This window comes from Plectropomus leopardus, chromosome 12, assembly GCF_026936395.1.
Source record: "Plectropomus leopardus strain MGB_pleo_1.0 chromosome 12, ASM2693639v1, whole genome shotgun sequence".
In the NCBI taxonomy this organism is placed as follows: Eukaryota; Metazoa; Chordata; class Actinopteri; order Perciformes; family Serranidae; genus Plectropomus; species Plectropomus leopardus.
In genome coordinates this window covers 36,647,481-36,662,658 of record NC_142187.1, presented here as the reverse complement: position 1 = coordinate 36,662,658, position 15,178 = coordinate 36,647,481, and the positions used below count along the sequence as shown (strand labels likewise).

General features: G+C 45.4%; 1 protein-coding gene across 1 annotated transcript; it reads left to right on the top strand.

Moving 5' to 3' along the window:
• The first annotated feature begins 142 nt into the window (after nucleotides 1-142).
• puf60a (poly-U binding splicing factor a) lies at nucleotides 143-14,931 on the top strand. Its single transcript, XM_088086066.1, has 12 exons — nucleotides 143-978; nucleotides 1,075-1,113; nucleotides 7,419-7,514; nucleotides 8,114-8,188; nucleotides 8,301-8,351; nucleotides 10,885-11,046; nucleotides 11,159-11,251; nucleotides 11,881-12,094; nucleotides 12,779-12,945; nucleotides 13,396-13,498; nucleotides 13,627-13,826; nucleotides 14,048-14,931. The coding sequence occupies exons 2-12, from the start codon at nucleotides 1,108-1,110 to the stop codon at nucleotides 14,345-14,347; spliced, it is 1,467 nt and encodes a 488-aa protein (XP_087942192.1). The 5' UTR covers nucleotides 143-978; nucleotides 1,075-1,107; the 3' UTR covers nucleotides 14,348-14,931.
• The last annotated feature ends 247 nt before the right edge of the window (nucleotides 14,932-15,178 follow it).

The window sequence follows — 15,178 nt, the reverse complement described above, 5'->3', positions numbered from 1 at the left end:
TGTCATCTATCAATCAATCAATCAAAGCTTTATTTAAACAGTTTAACCAACAAATGACAATAAATCTGTGAATCAGAAGAAAAAGTGAATCATTCAGTCGATTTTAGTTGCAACAAATAAAGAAAAAAAGAAGCCCCCATAAAAAACACTTTAGTATAAAGGATTTATTTCCATGTATTTATTTTCATTCATTCATTCATCTTATTTTTTCAGTTTATTTTCATTTGTTTTCGATATTTTATTTTCACTAGTGAATCAGCACATTTAAATGATCAGTGACTTTTACAGAAGCAGAAACATTCATGTTTGTTGGTGCAGCATGACCGACCTCCCCCTGTGGAGGACCTACTTTTTTGATCCGGGCTTCAGGAGGAGTGCGCAGTGTGAAACAAACACCTACATGTGGGGAGTCGTCTACCTCCGCAGCGTGGATCCTCTGATCTGGTACGACAGGGACATCCGGCTCCGTGAGATCCAGAGGATTTAGGAGGTTTTTACCTCACACGCTCACCGAAAACAGTTTGACTTCACACCTGAACTGATCCAAGGAACTTTTCTCTGGTGTCATATAACCCTTTGAAACCTGGATCCGCATCACTTTTCTTGTGCTGCGGCCGGACACCTTTCTGGAGAAATTTGAGCTTCAGTGTGATTTTGGGTTTATTTTACCACTGATGTTTCCTCTAAAAGAATTTGGCAAACTCTTTAAGCCATTTTTAGCACTTATTTTCCTTTACATTCAAAGGACTTGGCTTATATATATATATATATATATATATATATATATTATGAATTATAAGCCTACAGATGATTTAATTGATGTCTAAATGTTCAGCCGCGGACACGACTTTTATTTTGAAGCCCCTGATAGAGGCTGTGACGTAACGCGGAAGTGTCGCTGCAGGTCGGAGCAGAGACACAAACATCAGAAATAACAGAAAGACAGAGAGACAGAATCAGAGACAAAATCAGAGACAGGCAGAGAGACAGAATCAGAGACAGGCAGAGAGACAGAATCAGAGACAGGCAGAGAGACAGAATCAGAGACAGACAGAGAGACAGAATCAGAGACAGGCAGAGAGACAGAGACAGAGGAGCTGCTGCTGGATGGCGGTGAGGAAACACACCTGGACACACGCTAAGCTAATGCTAACTGACGAGAAGCAGCTGATGATAACAAAGAAACAAAAGTCGATTCTTATCAGATCAATAACACGAGCTGCAGTCAGATCGATCCATGTAGAAATCTTATTTATAGCTTATTAATGATTAGCATGTGAATGTCTCCTATAAAAAAATGAAAATGTGAGTGAAGTTTGGTGCGAATGTTTCCTGTAAAATGACTGACAATATGACTGATGATTGGTGTGAATGTGTCCTGTAAAATGTTTGGTGTGAATTTTTCCTGTAAAATGACTGACAATATGACTGAAGATTGGTGTGAATGTGTCCTGTAAAATGTTTGGTGTGAATGTTTCCTGTAAAATGTTTGGTGTGAATGTTTCCTGTAAAATGTTTGGTGTGAATGTTTCCTGTAAAATGACTGACAATATGACTGAAGATTGGTGTGAATGTGTCCTGTAAAATGTTTGGTGTGAATGTTTCCTGTAAAATGTTTCCTGTAAAATGTTTGGTGTGAATGTTTCCTGTAAAATTACTGACAATATGACTGAAGATTGGTGTGAATGTTTCCTGTAAAATGTTTGGTGTGAATGTTTCCTGTAAAATGTTTGGTGTGAATGTGTCCTGTAAAATGTTTGGTGTGAATGTTTCCTGTAAAATGTTTCCTGTAAAATGTTTGGTGTGAATGTTTCCTGTAAAATGACTGACAATATGACTGAAGATTGGTGTGAATGTGTCCTGTAAAATGTTTGGTGTGAATGTTTCCTGTGAAATGTTTGGTGTGAATGTGTCCTGTAAAATGTTTGGTGTGAATGTTTCCTGTGAAATGTTTGGTGTGAATGTGTCCTGTAAAATGTTTGGTGTGAATGTTTCCTGTGAAATGTTTGGTGTGAATGTTTCCTGTAAGGTCAGAGACACCGGACGCTGATGAAGCTATGCTAGGCTCGAGAGCATGATGGATAACCTTCGTGCCAAAATTATGAAACGACTGTTGTGAAGCTGCGGGAGGAAAACTGGCGACACGCGGTGGGACGGTTTTGGCCCGGAGCGCTCTCCTATGAGCATGATGGTCAGCTAACTAGCTTCCAGGCTAACGTTTATGTGCTTTCTGCTACAGTGGAGTCTGGAGCAGGAACAGTGAGGGTTTGGAGGCTCGCTCCAGGTGGAATAATGTCCGACTTGTGGGCCTGCCTGATGGATCGGATAGTCCCGACCCACAGAGTTTACGGCCCGACTCTTACAGGACTTGCTGGGCTCGAGTCCAGGCCCATGCTGGATATGAAACCGCCACACGCTGCGTGCTAAACCGAAGGAGGGCGGTCCACCGAGCCCATTGGTTTCAGGGTGACCCAGTTTCGTGTGAGAAACGACATTTTACGGCGCACTGGAGTTGCGTGGAGGCGTAACCGTTGACCGCTCGGTCCGGACTCGAGTGCGCTGTCTTATGTTCACTGACTGTATCTGTTGAAGTACAGTTTGAAGTTAAGGCTGATGTTTGTTAATGTTTTCAGATTCACTCTGGCCCACTTTTTTTTCTCTCTTTTTAATTAATTATTATTGTTTATGAAAGTTTAACTCACTGCGTTTAACATGTATTTCTCTTCTTATTTTTTCTTTTATTTTTGTTGTTGCATATGAAATATCTATGTTTTGTACTACTTTGTTACAAATGACAATATATTTTGGTATTCTCTGAGGTCGTTTAGTAGTATGAGGTATAAGTAACAGCAGGATGTTTTTTTTGCTTTGGGGTAAGAGAGCGCTCACCTTTCTAAGGATGCCTCTGCTGGGAGAGGGGCTGTGTGGAGCAGGTGTTTCATTTGGGGGGATCGTGCTTTTTGGGGTGGGTAGGTGGGTGTGTTCGTACGGTGGGGTGTACATACACCATATCCTCCTTTTTTCTTTTTTTATTTTTGCAGCTTGTTTTCCTGTGTGCTGTTGTTTTTGGTTTTTCTTTTCTTTTCTTCCTTCCTTCCCTCTTCTTTTACTCCCTTATAGTAAAGGTTTGTTTCTAAACAGCCCAGTCTAACACCTCCCCACCTGTTGTGGGAACAGATATTAAATTTGTCCGTTTAAAGGCCTGAACAATCCAATAAACACAGTGAGGTTCTGCATTACCTCAGACACCGTGATGATCATATAATCTACCTGCAGGAAACTCATTTGAGAAAGCCGGAGACCTCCAGGCTGAAATGAAGCCGGGTTGGACAAAAGTACCTCTCCTCCTTGTCTGGTAGATCCAAAGGTGTGGCTCTTCTTTTACGTAGAGCTATTCCCTTCGGTCACTCTGAAACAGTCTCTGCTGCCGTGGGAAGATGTATTATTGTCACTGGACAGATTCACGTATTACCGTGCGTACCCACCAAACGCAATAAAAATTATTTCATCGCGCCTCAAATGGAATCGCGTCGCGCCGGACGCTCCAGTTTTGACGCTCGTACAAAAACCCCAAAATGGGACTCGACGCGCGACGAAATCGCGCTGCGCGTTGAGCCCGCCCAAACAACAATATTTCTTCCGCCATTTCATTCTCTCGTTGACGATCGCTGCACCGCACCTGCTCTGGAGAAGTTCCCAGCGTCGTCTGCGGGCTAGGCGCCGACGTCGGTTCTGGGTGCATGCTACCCTACGGAGGCGGCGTGAGCTCGGCGAGTTCCACCGTCTCCTGCAACAAGGGACAGGAACTGTCGTACAGCTCTGGGTGAGCGGTGACGGCGACGATAAGCTGCTCCTCCATTGTTTCTGGCGGTTTGATTAGATTTTGCGAGGGAACACCGGGACGTCCATACGTCAGCACGTCGATGACGATCTCAACGCTGATAGGCTGTCACGGCGCGTCTTCACGCGACGACGCCGCAAAAGTTCAATTATTTCAACTCGAGCGTTGGACGCAACGCGAATTTCGCGTCCAACGCGCCGCGAATTTTGCGTCCAACGCGCCGCGAATTTTGCGTCCAACGCGCCGCGCAATCGCGTCCATCGCGTCGCCCGGCAAAATGAGGCGTCAAATCGCATCTTTGCATTGACTTTGTATGTAATCTTGAGGCGCGATCATTTTTAATCGCGTTTGGTGGGTACACGCCGTTACAGTAGTCCTTGTGAATGTATGTGCTCCCATCAGGGATGAAGAAGCCGTCTTTGAACGGATCTTCTCAGTGTTACCGGATTCGTCTGTACGCTTCTAAATTATGGGAGGAGACTTCAGGTGCGGGATGGATCCTACTTTAGAGCGCGTTCCTCTACCGCAATTGCTCAATCTAAATCAGCCAAAACTGTTAGATCTTTTATGGAAGAGTTTAATATAGTTCATTCCTGGCACCTCTTCAATTCAGCCAAAAGGGAATATTCATTTTTTTTCGCATGTTCACCATCACTTAACACACATTGATTTCTTCTTGGTGGACTACAGGCTGCTCATGTCCGTTTCTAGTTGTAAATATGACCCTGTTGTCCTGTCGGACCACACATTTGTCTCCATGAACGTCTATTTAAGTTCACTATTACACGGCCATCGTGGCGTTTAAATACACACCTACTATTAGAGGAGGACTTAGTTGATTTTGTTTCTAAGCAGCAAGATTTTTTCTTTCGAGTTCACAAAACTCCAGACATAACAGCGTCTTTGTCGTGGGAAACAATTAAGGTTTTCATAAGAAGAGAGATTATTTCCTACGTGGCACATAAAAAAACCTAAAAAGAGAGACTGGCTGAAGAAGGGTACAGAAGCCTTACTCTACGGCTCTTACTGCCCCATAAGTTTGCTGAATGTTGACTTTAAATTATTGTCAAAATTGCTGGCCCGACCCTTATAATCCATCCGTCATATCTTTGGACCAAACCAGGTTTATCCGCAATAGGCACTCTTTTTCTAATTTAAGGGGGTATTTAATGTGGTGTACAACCCTTCATCAACTAATCTCCCGGAGGCCTTGATAGCTCCTGACACTGGAAAGGCTTTCGATAGTCTGGAATTTGATTTTTTGTTTTGGAGAAATTTGGTTTCAGGGCAAAATTTATTTCATGGCTTAAATCATTATATGCATCTCCACAGGCCTCTGTTAGGACCGATAGCATACATTTGGGGTATTTTCCACTCTGTCGCTCCACTAGGCGAGGTTGCCCACTAAGCCCTAATGGGACCTCTATCAGTTGCTCTACAATCTAACCCTAAAATTTGTGGCATAACTGGAAATGATGTAGAGTTGAAGATTGCAGTTTATGCGGAGGATCTTTTGTCACTTGTATTGGATTTATCCTGCTCTATCCCTACAGCACTTTCGGCTTTAAATGCATTCAGTAAGGTCTCTGGATATAAACTGAATCTCAGCAAAAGTGAAATATTTGCAATCAATAAAGCTGCTAAAGAGTGTCCACTTCAAGACTTTCCGTTTAAGACTTCTAACTCTGGCTTTGTTTATCTTGGGGTGCATGTGGCTGACACTTGAGATAATCTCTACAAGAAAATTTTTATTTCTCTGCATAGAAAAATTAAACAAGACTTTCACGATGGTCCCTCCTTAATCTGGCTAAGACTGTTAAGATGAATGTTTTCCCATCCTTTTCATATTTGTTTCAATGCACTCCAGTCTTTTTTATTTCCCTCTCCTTCTTCTGTAAAGTAGATACTCTCATCTTGGAATTTATTTGGAGTAACAAGCCCCCAAGGTTACGACGTCAGATTTTACAGAGTCCCAAGAAATTGGGGGAATGGCATTACCTAATATTCTATTTTACTATTGGGCATCAAATATAAGAAACCTAAATTATTGGCTTTGACATGAGGAGGCTCCTCCATTATGATTAGCTGTTGAGGCCTAATTAGCTTATCCGATAACATTGAAGGCCTTACTGTATTCACCTCTCCGCTCTTCCACCTCTGTTCATACAGCAAATGTTATTGTGGCCTCCTGCCTAAAAATCTGGGTTCGATTTAGTGGCCTTTTGGCCTGCAGACCCTTTCTGTTAGGGCACCTTTGGCAGTAAACCATATTTTCCCCTCTTTCTACCTGCGCCAGGTTAGGAATAAAAACTGTGAAGGATTTAATATGTAAATGATGTTTTTGCATCTTTTGAACAGTCATTATTGACATTAGTCAATAAGTCTTCACTTCCTAAAGGACATTTTTTCAGACGCCTTAAGGTTCGCAATTTTGCACGTAGTTCATTTTCTGTTTTTCCCACCTTTCCTAATTATGTCGATCTTGATATCTTCTTGGAACCTCTCTTCTCATTTAAGGGGGCAATCTCAATTATCTGTTACCCTGTTTGGACTCTCCTCGCGCCTCAAAGCTATCTGGGAGGCGGATTTGGGGGACGCAATTCTGGATGATTTTTGGGGGAGGTTTTGCGGAGGGTTCACAGATTTTCTGTGTGTGTTAGACACAGTTTTATCCAGTGTAGGATTCTGCACCAAGACCACTACGCTTAAGCACGTCTTAATAAATATTATATTTAAATATTTAATACAATATACAATAATCTCCCTCCTGCGTTCGATGTCAATATACACCAGCAAACTATCTGCACATGTTCTGGCAATGTTCCTGTTTAAATGCATTTTGGACGGAGATTTTCGACATGTTATCTGTGGTTGTTGGGAAGACTCTTGTCCCTAATGCTATCGCTGCTTTGTTTGGTATGCTTCTCCTCGCTCAGTCTCTCTTCCACCAATGAGGATATGATGCATTTACAACTCTGTTAGCCCGGACACTGATATTGTTAAAGTCCTCAGCTCCACACACCCATGCAATCTGGGTCAAGAGATGCTGGATTTTCTTAAACTGGAAAAAATTAGGATGACCCTGTCTGGGACTACCAATGCATTTATAAAGACATGTAATCCCTTTCTGTAATATATTAATAGCTCAGCCTGCAATGTATTTTTGGACTGAACACAAAGGTCTTGCTTTTTAGCCCTTTTTTTCTTTCCCCTTTCTTATTTATTTCCTTGTTTTTGTTTATATAACCATGTCTTTTTTTAACTTGATGTTATTATGACTAATATTTGTTTATTTAATGACGTACTTTTCGATGTCAATCTCAATTCTTGCTTCTTTTATGGGGTATGCACCAGGGTCGGGGTGGGTGTGTCTGTTTTTGTAAATAATAATAACTGTATTGAGTTACGGATTGTAACCGGAGGGGTATGGCTATGTGGAAAATCAATAAACAAAGTGTGAATGTTTCCTGTAAAATAATGTGAATGTTGATAAATGTCAGTGGGGGGGAGGGGTTGCAGGTGGACTGAGGTATCTGAGGGTGCATTTGTTTTGTTCACCTGTGGCTGGTTCTCACAGGGAGGGCCGGCTCTCATCATGGAGAACGAACAGAGCAGCAGCAGCAAGCTGGGCCTGCCGCCGCTCACAGCCAATCAGCAGGAGGTGCTGCAGAAGGTTACACACACACACACACACACACACACACTCACACATGCATGGTGTGTATGATTGCGTGTATGAGTATGTGTATGAGTGTGCATGGTTGTGTATGTGTGTATGAATGTTTAAGTGTGTGCATGAGTGTGTATGAACATGTGTTTGAATGTGTGTTTATGAATGTGTGTATGATTGTGTGTGTATGTGTACAAGTGTGTACGAGTGTGTGTATATGAGTGTGTATGTATGATTGTGTGTGTGTGTTTGAGTGTATATATGAGTGTGTGTATGAGTGTTTATATGAGTGTGTGAGCATGTATGAGTGTGTATGTGTGTGTGTGTATGAGTGTGTATGGGCGTGTATGAGTGTGTATGAGTGTGTATGGGCGTGTATGTGTGTGTATGGGCATATATGTGTGTAAGAGTGTGTATGGGCGTGTATGTGTGTATGAGTGTGTATGGGCGTGTATGTGTGTATGAGTGTGTATGGGCATGTATGTATGTATGGGCGTGTATGAGTGTGTATGGGTATGTATGTGTGTATGAGTGTGTATGGGCGTGTATGTGTGTATGAGTGTGTGCACAGCGAGCTGTGATTGGCTGCTTCCTGTCTGCAGGCGAAGAAGTACTGCATGGAGCAGAGCATCAACAGCGTCCTCGTCAGACAGACGCAGCAGCTCGGCAGCCTGCAGGTGATCGCCGCTCATATGATGTCACCTTGATGATGTCACTGCTACATCACCATGACATCACTGTGATGTCACCATGACAACAGGGCTGTCTCTCTCCTTGTATGTCTCTCAGATGGCGTCCCTGTCCATGGGTCTGGGTGACGCTCTGTCTCCTCTGCAGTCGGTGAGTGAGACCACCTACGTTTCCCACAATGCATCAGCAATGTGTCTCATCAGAACCCGCCGGCCTGCACCGTGCGTGACCATAGATTGTAAATAAAGATGGATGACAAGCTCCCACTTACCCCCGCTATGCTGAAGTGACGTTAAAATATTCCGGATACGAGCATTGCCATCTTGCGAGGGTGATGTCACTGGGAGTCCTGCATCTGCACAGAAGCAATCTCTGCGTAGGGGGGTCCCGCCCAAACACCCGTCCGACCAATCGTGAGCAGCTCCATTGAATGTGAGCGCACGGATTTCCTGTCACAGCTGTCAATCATGGTAGAAAAGCCCCCTTTTTTATAATTTAGTAAATCATTAAAAACGAACTTATCAAGAAAACAAACACCTGGACAAAGGTCAGGGTGATGAGCTACCTTCAGGGACAGAAACCATCTTTGGGAAACATTTATTTGTCGTGTACGTTGAGTTTTTAATTCAGCCTATGACCATTCAGCAACATGGAGGGGCGGGTCTTAGGACCTGTACTGCAGTCAGACAGCAGGGGGCGATGCTGTCATGTCCTCCATCTTTACAGACAGTCTATGGCTGTGTTGGAAACGGCGTACTGCATACTACACTTGAACTCAGTATACAGTATCCACTACATACTACATACTGCGTTCCACAGTAGTATGCAGTATAATTGTTCAGGTGGATCCTGGAGTATCCTGAGCCAGACTTGGCTGGAAGCAAACAATAGCAAAACCGGTACCGCATAGCATCGATTTACGGTTTGAAACGGAGTAAACAGGTGATACGTGTACAGACGACGGTGATGAAGGCTCACCTGTGAGATGAAGAACACCTTTATAACAGGTGGAAGTGACCTGATGTACCGCCGTTATGTTCGCGAGCTCGTGTGGCGGTGACAGTTCACTCCTGTCGGGGCGGCCTCTGGCTCAGTGATACAGCGTGCGCCCCATGTAGGCTGAGTTTTTAGTAGCGGTCGGGGTTCGATTCCGGCTTTTGTCCTTTGCTGTGTCGTCCCCGTTCTGTCTCCCCCGTTTCTGTCACGCTCTACCTGCGCTATAATAAAGGCAAGAAAAGCCAAAAAAGTCATCTCTAACAAACAATAAAGACAGAATAAATCCATTCGTGTCTCCTGTGTAATTGTACTCTTATTAGCAGACATCGGTATGTGTTTGCCTGGTAAAAGTACTGTAAATGACCTTATAAGATTAAAATCTGATTTTGGCCAAATTAATAAAGTGTAACACCGGGACAAACCAAGGACCCCATCTGGTGGGTTAGGTCTGTGCAGCTGTGTGATGGCTGAGCCGCTGGTGACACGACAACAACAGCTGCGCTCTCCACGCAATGCATTGTGGGAAACAGTAGGCGAGGCAGACTGGTCCGATGCATACTGAGGATTTTTTCCAAATCAGTATGACATCCGGGTATTTCTGGCATACTGTGGATTTCGCTTTTGTTTGCATACTCCATACTCCATACTGCATACTTCATACTGCATACTCCATACTCCATACTGCATACTCCATACTGTATACTCCATTCTCCATACTGCATACTCCATACTGCACACTGCATACTCCATACTCCATACTCCATACTGCATACTCCATACTGCACACTGCATACTCCATACTTCATACTGCATACTCCATACTGCATACTCCATACTGCACACTGCATACTCCATACTCCATACTTCATACTGCATACTCCATACTGTATACTCCATTCTCCATACTGCATACTCCATACTGCACACTGCATACTCCATACTCCATACTCCATACTTCATACTCCATACTCCATACTGCATACTCCATACTGCACACTGCATACTGCATACTCCATACTCCATACTTCATACTCCATACTCCATACTGCATACTCCATACTGCATACTGCATACTCCATACTGCACACTGCATACTGCATACTCCATACTGCATACTCCATACTGCATACTGCATACTGCACACTGCACACTGCATACTCCATACTGCACACTGCATACTCCATACTGCATACTGCATACTGCATATTCCATACTGCATACTCCATACTGCATACTGCATACTGCATTTTGACCGAATCAGTACCTGCTGCCGGTGTAGTGGGCGGTTTTGAACAGCCTGTGTGTGTGACATCACTGCATCAAAGTGATGTCACTGATGACTCATCATCCAGTCTGAAGGAACGAGGAACAAAAAATGTCAGAAAATCAACTACAAATTAAGCTATAGATTAAATGTTATTTTGTCCAAAAAACAGGGGTCTTAGGTCAGAGGTCATGGGTCAGAGGCCATGGGTCAAAGGTCATGGGTCACAGTTCAGTTTCTGGCTAAATGTTAAATGCATTAATTCTTGTTGATGTTTAGAGGAAGCTGGTGGGTTTGGAAATCCTGTTGTCTTCATCACAGAAATCTCCCATAATTATTTTGAAACAAAATTGTTTCAGGAAAGCAGGACGGTTGAGTGGCGGCGGTCCGGAGCGTGTTTGTTCGTGTGTGTGGTGATTTCAGGTGGCGGCGCAGCGTCAGAGAGCTCTCGCCATTATGTGTCGAGTGTACGCGGGCTCCATCTACTACGAGCTGGGCGAGGACACCATCCGACAATCCTTCGCTCCCTTCGGACCAATCAAAAGCATCGACATGTCCTGGGACTCCGTCACCATGAAACACAAGGTCAGACGCCCCTCTCTGTCCCTCCATGTCCTATCTTGTGTCCGCCGTCCACAGCGTCCGGCTCAGGTTCAGCCCGTCAGCTCGTCCTCGTCAAACCTTTGTGTCTCTGCAGGGTTTCGCCTTCGTCGAGTACGAGATGCCCGAGGCAGCTCAGCTGGCGCTCAAACAGATGAACTCTGTCGTCCTCGGAGGCCGAAACATCAAGGTGAGCCAGTGAGACCATCACTCCCAGTACAGACACTCCCAGTGAGACCATCACTCCCAGTACAGACACTCCCAGTGAGACCATCACTCCCAGTACAGACACTCCCAGTACTGACACTCCCAGTGAGACCATCACTCCCAGTACAGACACTCCCAGTACTGACACTCCCAGTGAAACCTCACTCCCAGTACAGACACTCCCAGTACTGACACTCCCAGTGAAACCTCACTCCCAGTACAGACACTCCCAGTGAAACCTGTACAGGCATGAAAAATCCTGGACTTTTTTTTCACAAACCTGTCTTATATCATACGATGTGTTGAAGGACTGTTGGAAATCTGAGAATCCAGCAGTAAAGTGTGTTTTTACAGGTTCATTTCTGGTGATTTTCAGAGAAAACATTCGGGTTTGAAGACATGTTGTCTTTAAAAATCACCAGAAACTTTAAAGAATAAATAAATTTTAAAAAGTTTTAACAAAAAAATCACCAGAAAGTTTTAAAGAAAAAGAGTATTGCCATAAATGTTTCTCCCTGAAAGCAGGCAGCAACCCAGCAGCTGTAACCAGCACTCCCAGTTAAACCAGTGTGTAGAGTCAGCGTGCACTTTTCCCTGTGGCTTGTCTTGCAGGTTGGGAGGCCCAGTAATATCGGCCAGGCTCAGCCAATCATCGACCAGCTAGCAGAGGAGGCGCGCGCCTTCAACAGGATCTACGTGGCGTCCATTCACCCCGACCTCGCCGACGACGACATTGAGAGCGTCTTCGAGGCCTTCGGGAGGATCAAGTCCTGCATGTTGGCCCGCGAACCGACCACGGGACGCCACAAAGGCTACGGCTTCATTGGTGAGCTGACTACCATGAGTGTGGCGTGTGTGTGAATGAGATCATAACTGTGTGAACGAGATCACAGCTGTGTGAACGAGATCACAGCAGTGTGAATGAGATAATACCTGTGTGAACGAGATCACAGCTGTGTGAACAAGATCATAACTGTGAATGAGATCACAGTTGTGTGAATGAGATCACAGTTGTGTGAATGAGATCATAACTGTGAATGAGATCACAGTTGTGTGAATGAGATCACAGTTGTGTGAATGAGATCATAACTGTGTGAACAAGATCACAGCTGTGTGAACGAGATCACAGCTGTGTGAACGAGAGCATAACTGTGAACGAGATCACAGCTCTGTGAATGAGATCTTAACTGTGTGAATGAAATCATAGCTGTGTGAAAGAAATCATAGCTGTGTGAAAGAGGTCACAGCTGTGTGAATGAGATCATACAGTGAACGAGATCACAGCTGTGCCAAAGAGATCATAACTGTGTGAACAAGATCAGATCACAACTGTGAATGCGATCATAACTGTGTGAACGAGATCACAGCTGCGTGAACAAGATCAAAGCTGTGTGAACGAGATCATAACTGTGTGAGATCATACCTGGATGAGGTGGGTTCAGGTGGGTTCTGGTGGGTTCTGGTGGGTTCTGGTAGGCTGGAGCTCACAGCTGTCTGGTTCTGTCTGCAGAGTATGAAGGACCTCAGTCTGCTGTTGCCTCCATGAACCTGTTTGACCTCGGGGGTCAGTACCTGCGGGTGGGGAAGGCTGTGTCTCCGCCCATACCCCTCCTCACGCCCACGACTCCTGGTGGGCTCCCTGCTGCCGCCGCCGCCGCCGCCAAGGTAACCGCCCAGGTAAAACATAGAGTACTGCAGTGAAACGTGAATTACTGCAATATAACATGAAGTACTGATGTAAAACATGAAGTACTGATGTAAAACATGGTGTACTGCAGTAAAACATCAGTGAAACATGAAGTACTGCAGAAAAACATAGAGTACTGCTGTAAAACTGTGTTTTCCACTGTATTTGGTGTATTTTAGGCAGCAGTGTGTATATTTTCTACAGTATTTTGTGCAGTAGTGTGTAATCTGACAGTCAGTTGAATATATTTCCTGGTAGTACTGAGTATTATTATTTTCAGGTAGTACTGAGCATTATTATTTTCTTGTAGTGCTGAGTATTAAAATTTTCAGGTAGTACCGAGTATTTATATTTTTGGGTAGTACTGAGTATTTATGTTTCCGGGTAGTACTGAGTATTTATATTTCTGGGTAGTATTGGTTGTTGTTTGCTGTGTTCAGGAGTCGGTGGGAGTATCCGTCCTTGGCGCTCTGGCTGGACTCCCTCAGGCCGTCACGGCCGCTCAGGCTCCGTGTGTCATCACTGGTAGGAACACTTGCTGCCCCACCCACACACATATAAGCCCCGCCCCCACACGGAGAGACGCCATCTCACCTTCCTGTCCTTCCTGTCAACCCCGTCCTTCCTGTCTTTCCTACTTCCCGTCTGTCTCAGGTATGACACTGGTTCAACTGGCGTGCCCCAGGTGGGTTTGGTGAACCCGGTGCTGGCCACGCCCCCGGCTGCATCCTTTATCTCTGAGGGGACGAGGAAAGAGGAGGCGCAGGAGGCGCAGAGCGACAGCACCACGGAGCCGCTGAGCAAGCAGCTGAGCATCAGCGGGAACAGTGCCCAACACATGGTGATGAGGAGGCTGCTCCGCAAGCAGGAGGTACGGGTTCAATCCCCGGAGCCCAGGGGCCCAGGGGCCCAGGGGCCCAGGGGCCCAGGGGGCAAGGCAGGAGGAGGCTTCAACTCCTTCTCCCCCCTGTAGTGTGGTTTGTAATGTATATATTTTCTCATATTTCAGGCAGTAAACTGGCTGACAAGTTGTCTGTGGTATAAATAATATATAAAATATATAAAGTGATGAAATATATTTGCCCCCATCAGTCCACCGTCATGGTCCTCAGGAACATGGTCGGACCCGACGACATCGACGACGACCTGGAGGGCGAGGTCACCGAGGAGTGCGGGAATTTCGGGCGGGTGAAGCGCGTGGTCATCTACCAGGAGCGTCAGGGCGAGGAGGACGAGGCCGACGTCATCGTCAAGATCTTCGTGGAGTTCTCGGAGGCATCTGAGATGAACCAAGCCATCCGGGCGCTCAACCGACGCTGGTTCGGAGGACGCAAGGTGGTCGCCGAGGTGTACGACCAAGAACACTTCGACAACAGCTACCTGTCGGCTTAGAACACACACACACACGCACACGCACACACACACACACACACACACACACACACACAGTAACACACAGTGTGTCTCCAGTCCCAGTTTAGTGGAGCTCTGGTCCCAGTCAACCTTTCATATTTATATATATATATATATATACATATATATATATATATATATATATACATACACACACACACATATATATATATAAAGTTGAGTCCAGGCAGGGCCCCGATGCTGCGTTCAGGAGCAGCGCGTGGCCCCCAGCATGCCTCTGCTGGTGCGTTCAGGGACTTGGTGACGGGATGTGGAACTCTCAGCAGGAGTGAAACAGGTGTGAAGTGAAGCGTGAGGCCGACTCGTTCAAGTATGACTTAACCTGTTTGGTTCCAGGCAGCAGATACGTCTGGATGTTCTGATGGTCCCTGAACGCGCCATCATCCAAACTGGAGCCGACTTCAGCCCCCCATGCTGGTGCTCTGTGAATGTTCTCTGAATGTTGTGGGAATGTTTGCAGCTGCTGATGAAGCTGCATGGGTGGACGGTGCGTTCAGGTGTCAAACACCAAAATATGTAAATAAAGCGTTTCTTTTTTAAAACCGCGTGTGCTTCTTCCCTCCTTTGGTCCGACCAGCTGACAGGCTCAGCGGTTCATACGGTGCCACTGCCTCACTCAACTTCTGAGAGGTGCCCGGGGTGCCGGGGCCCCCCTTTGGGCCGAGGAGAGCTGGGCAAACCCTCCAGAAACTCCTCAACACGGGCTGGATCTCAATCCTCAACACGGGCTGGATCTCAATCCTCCGCTGCATACAGTCTGGTCCAAGTCCACCGTGAGTCCATTAAAAC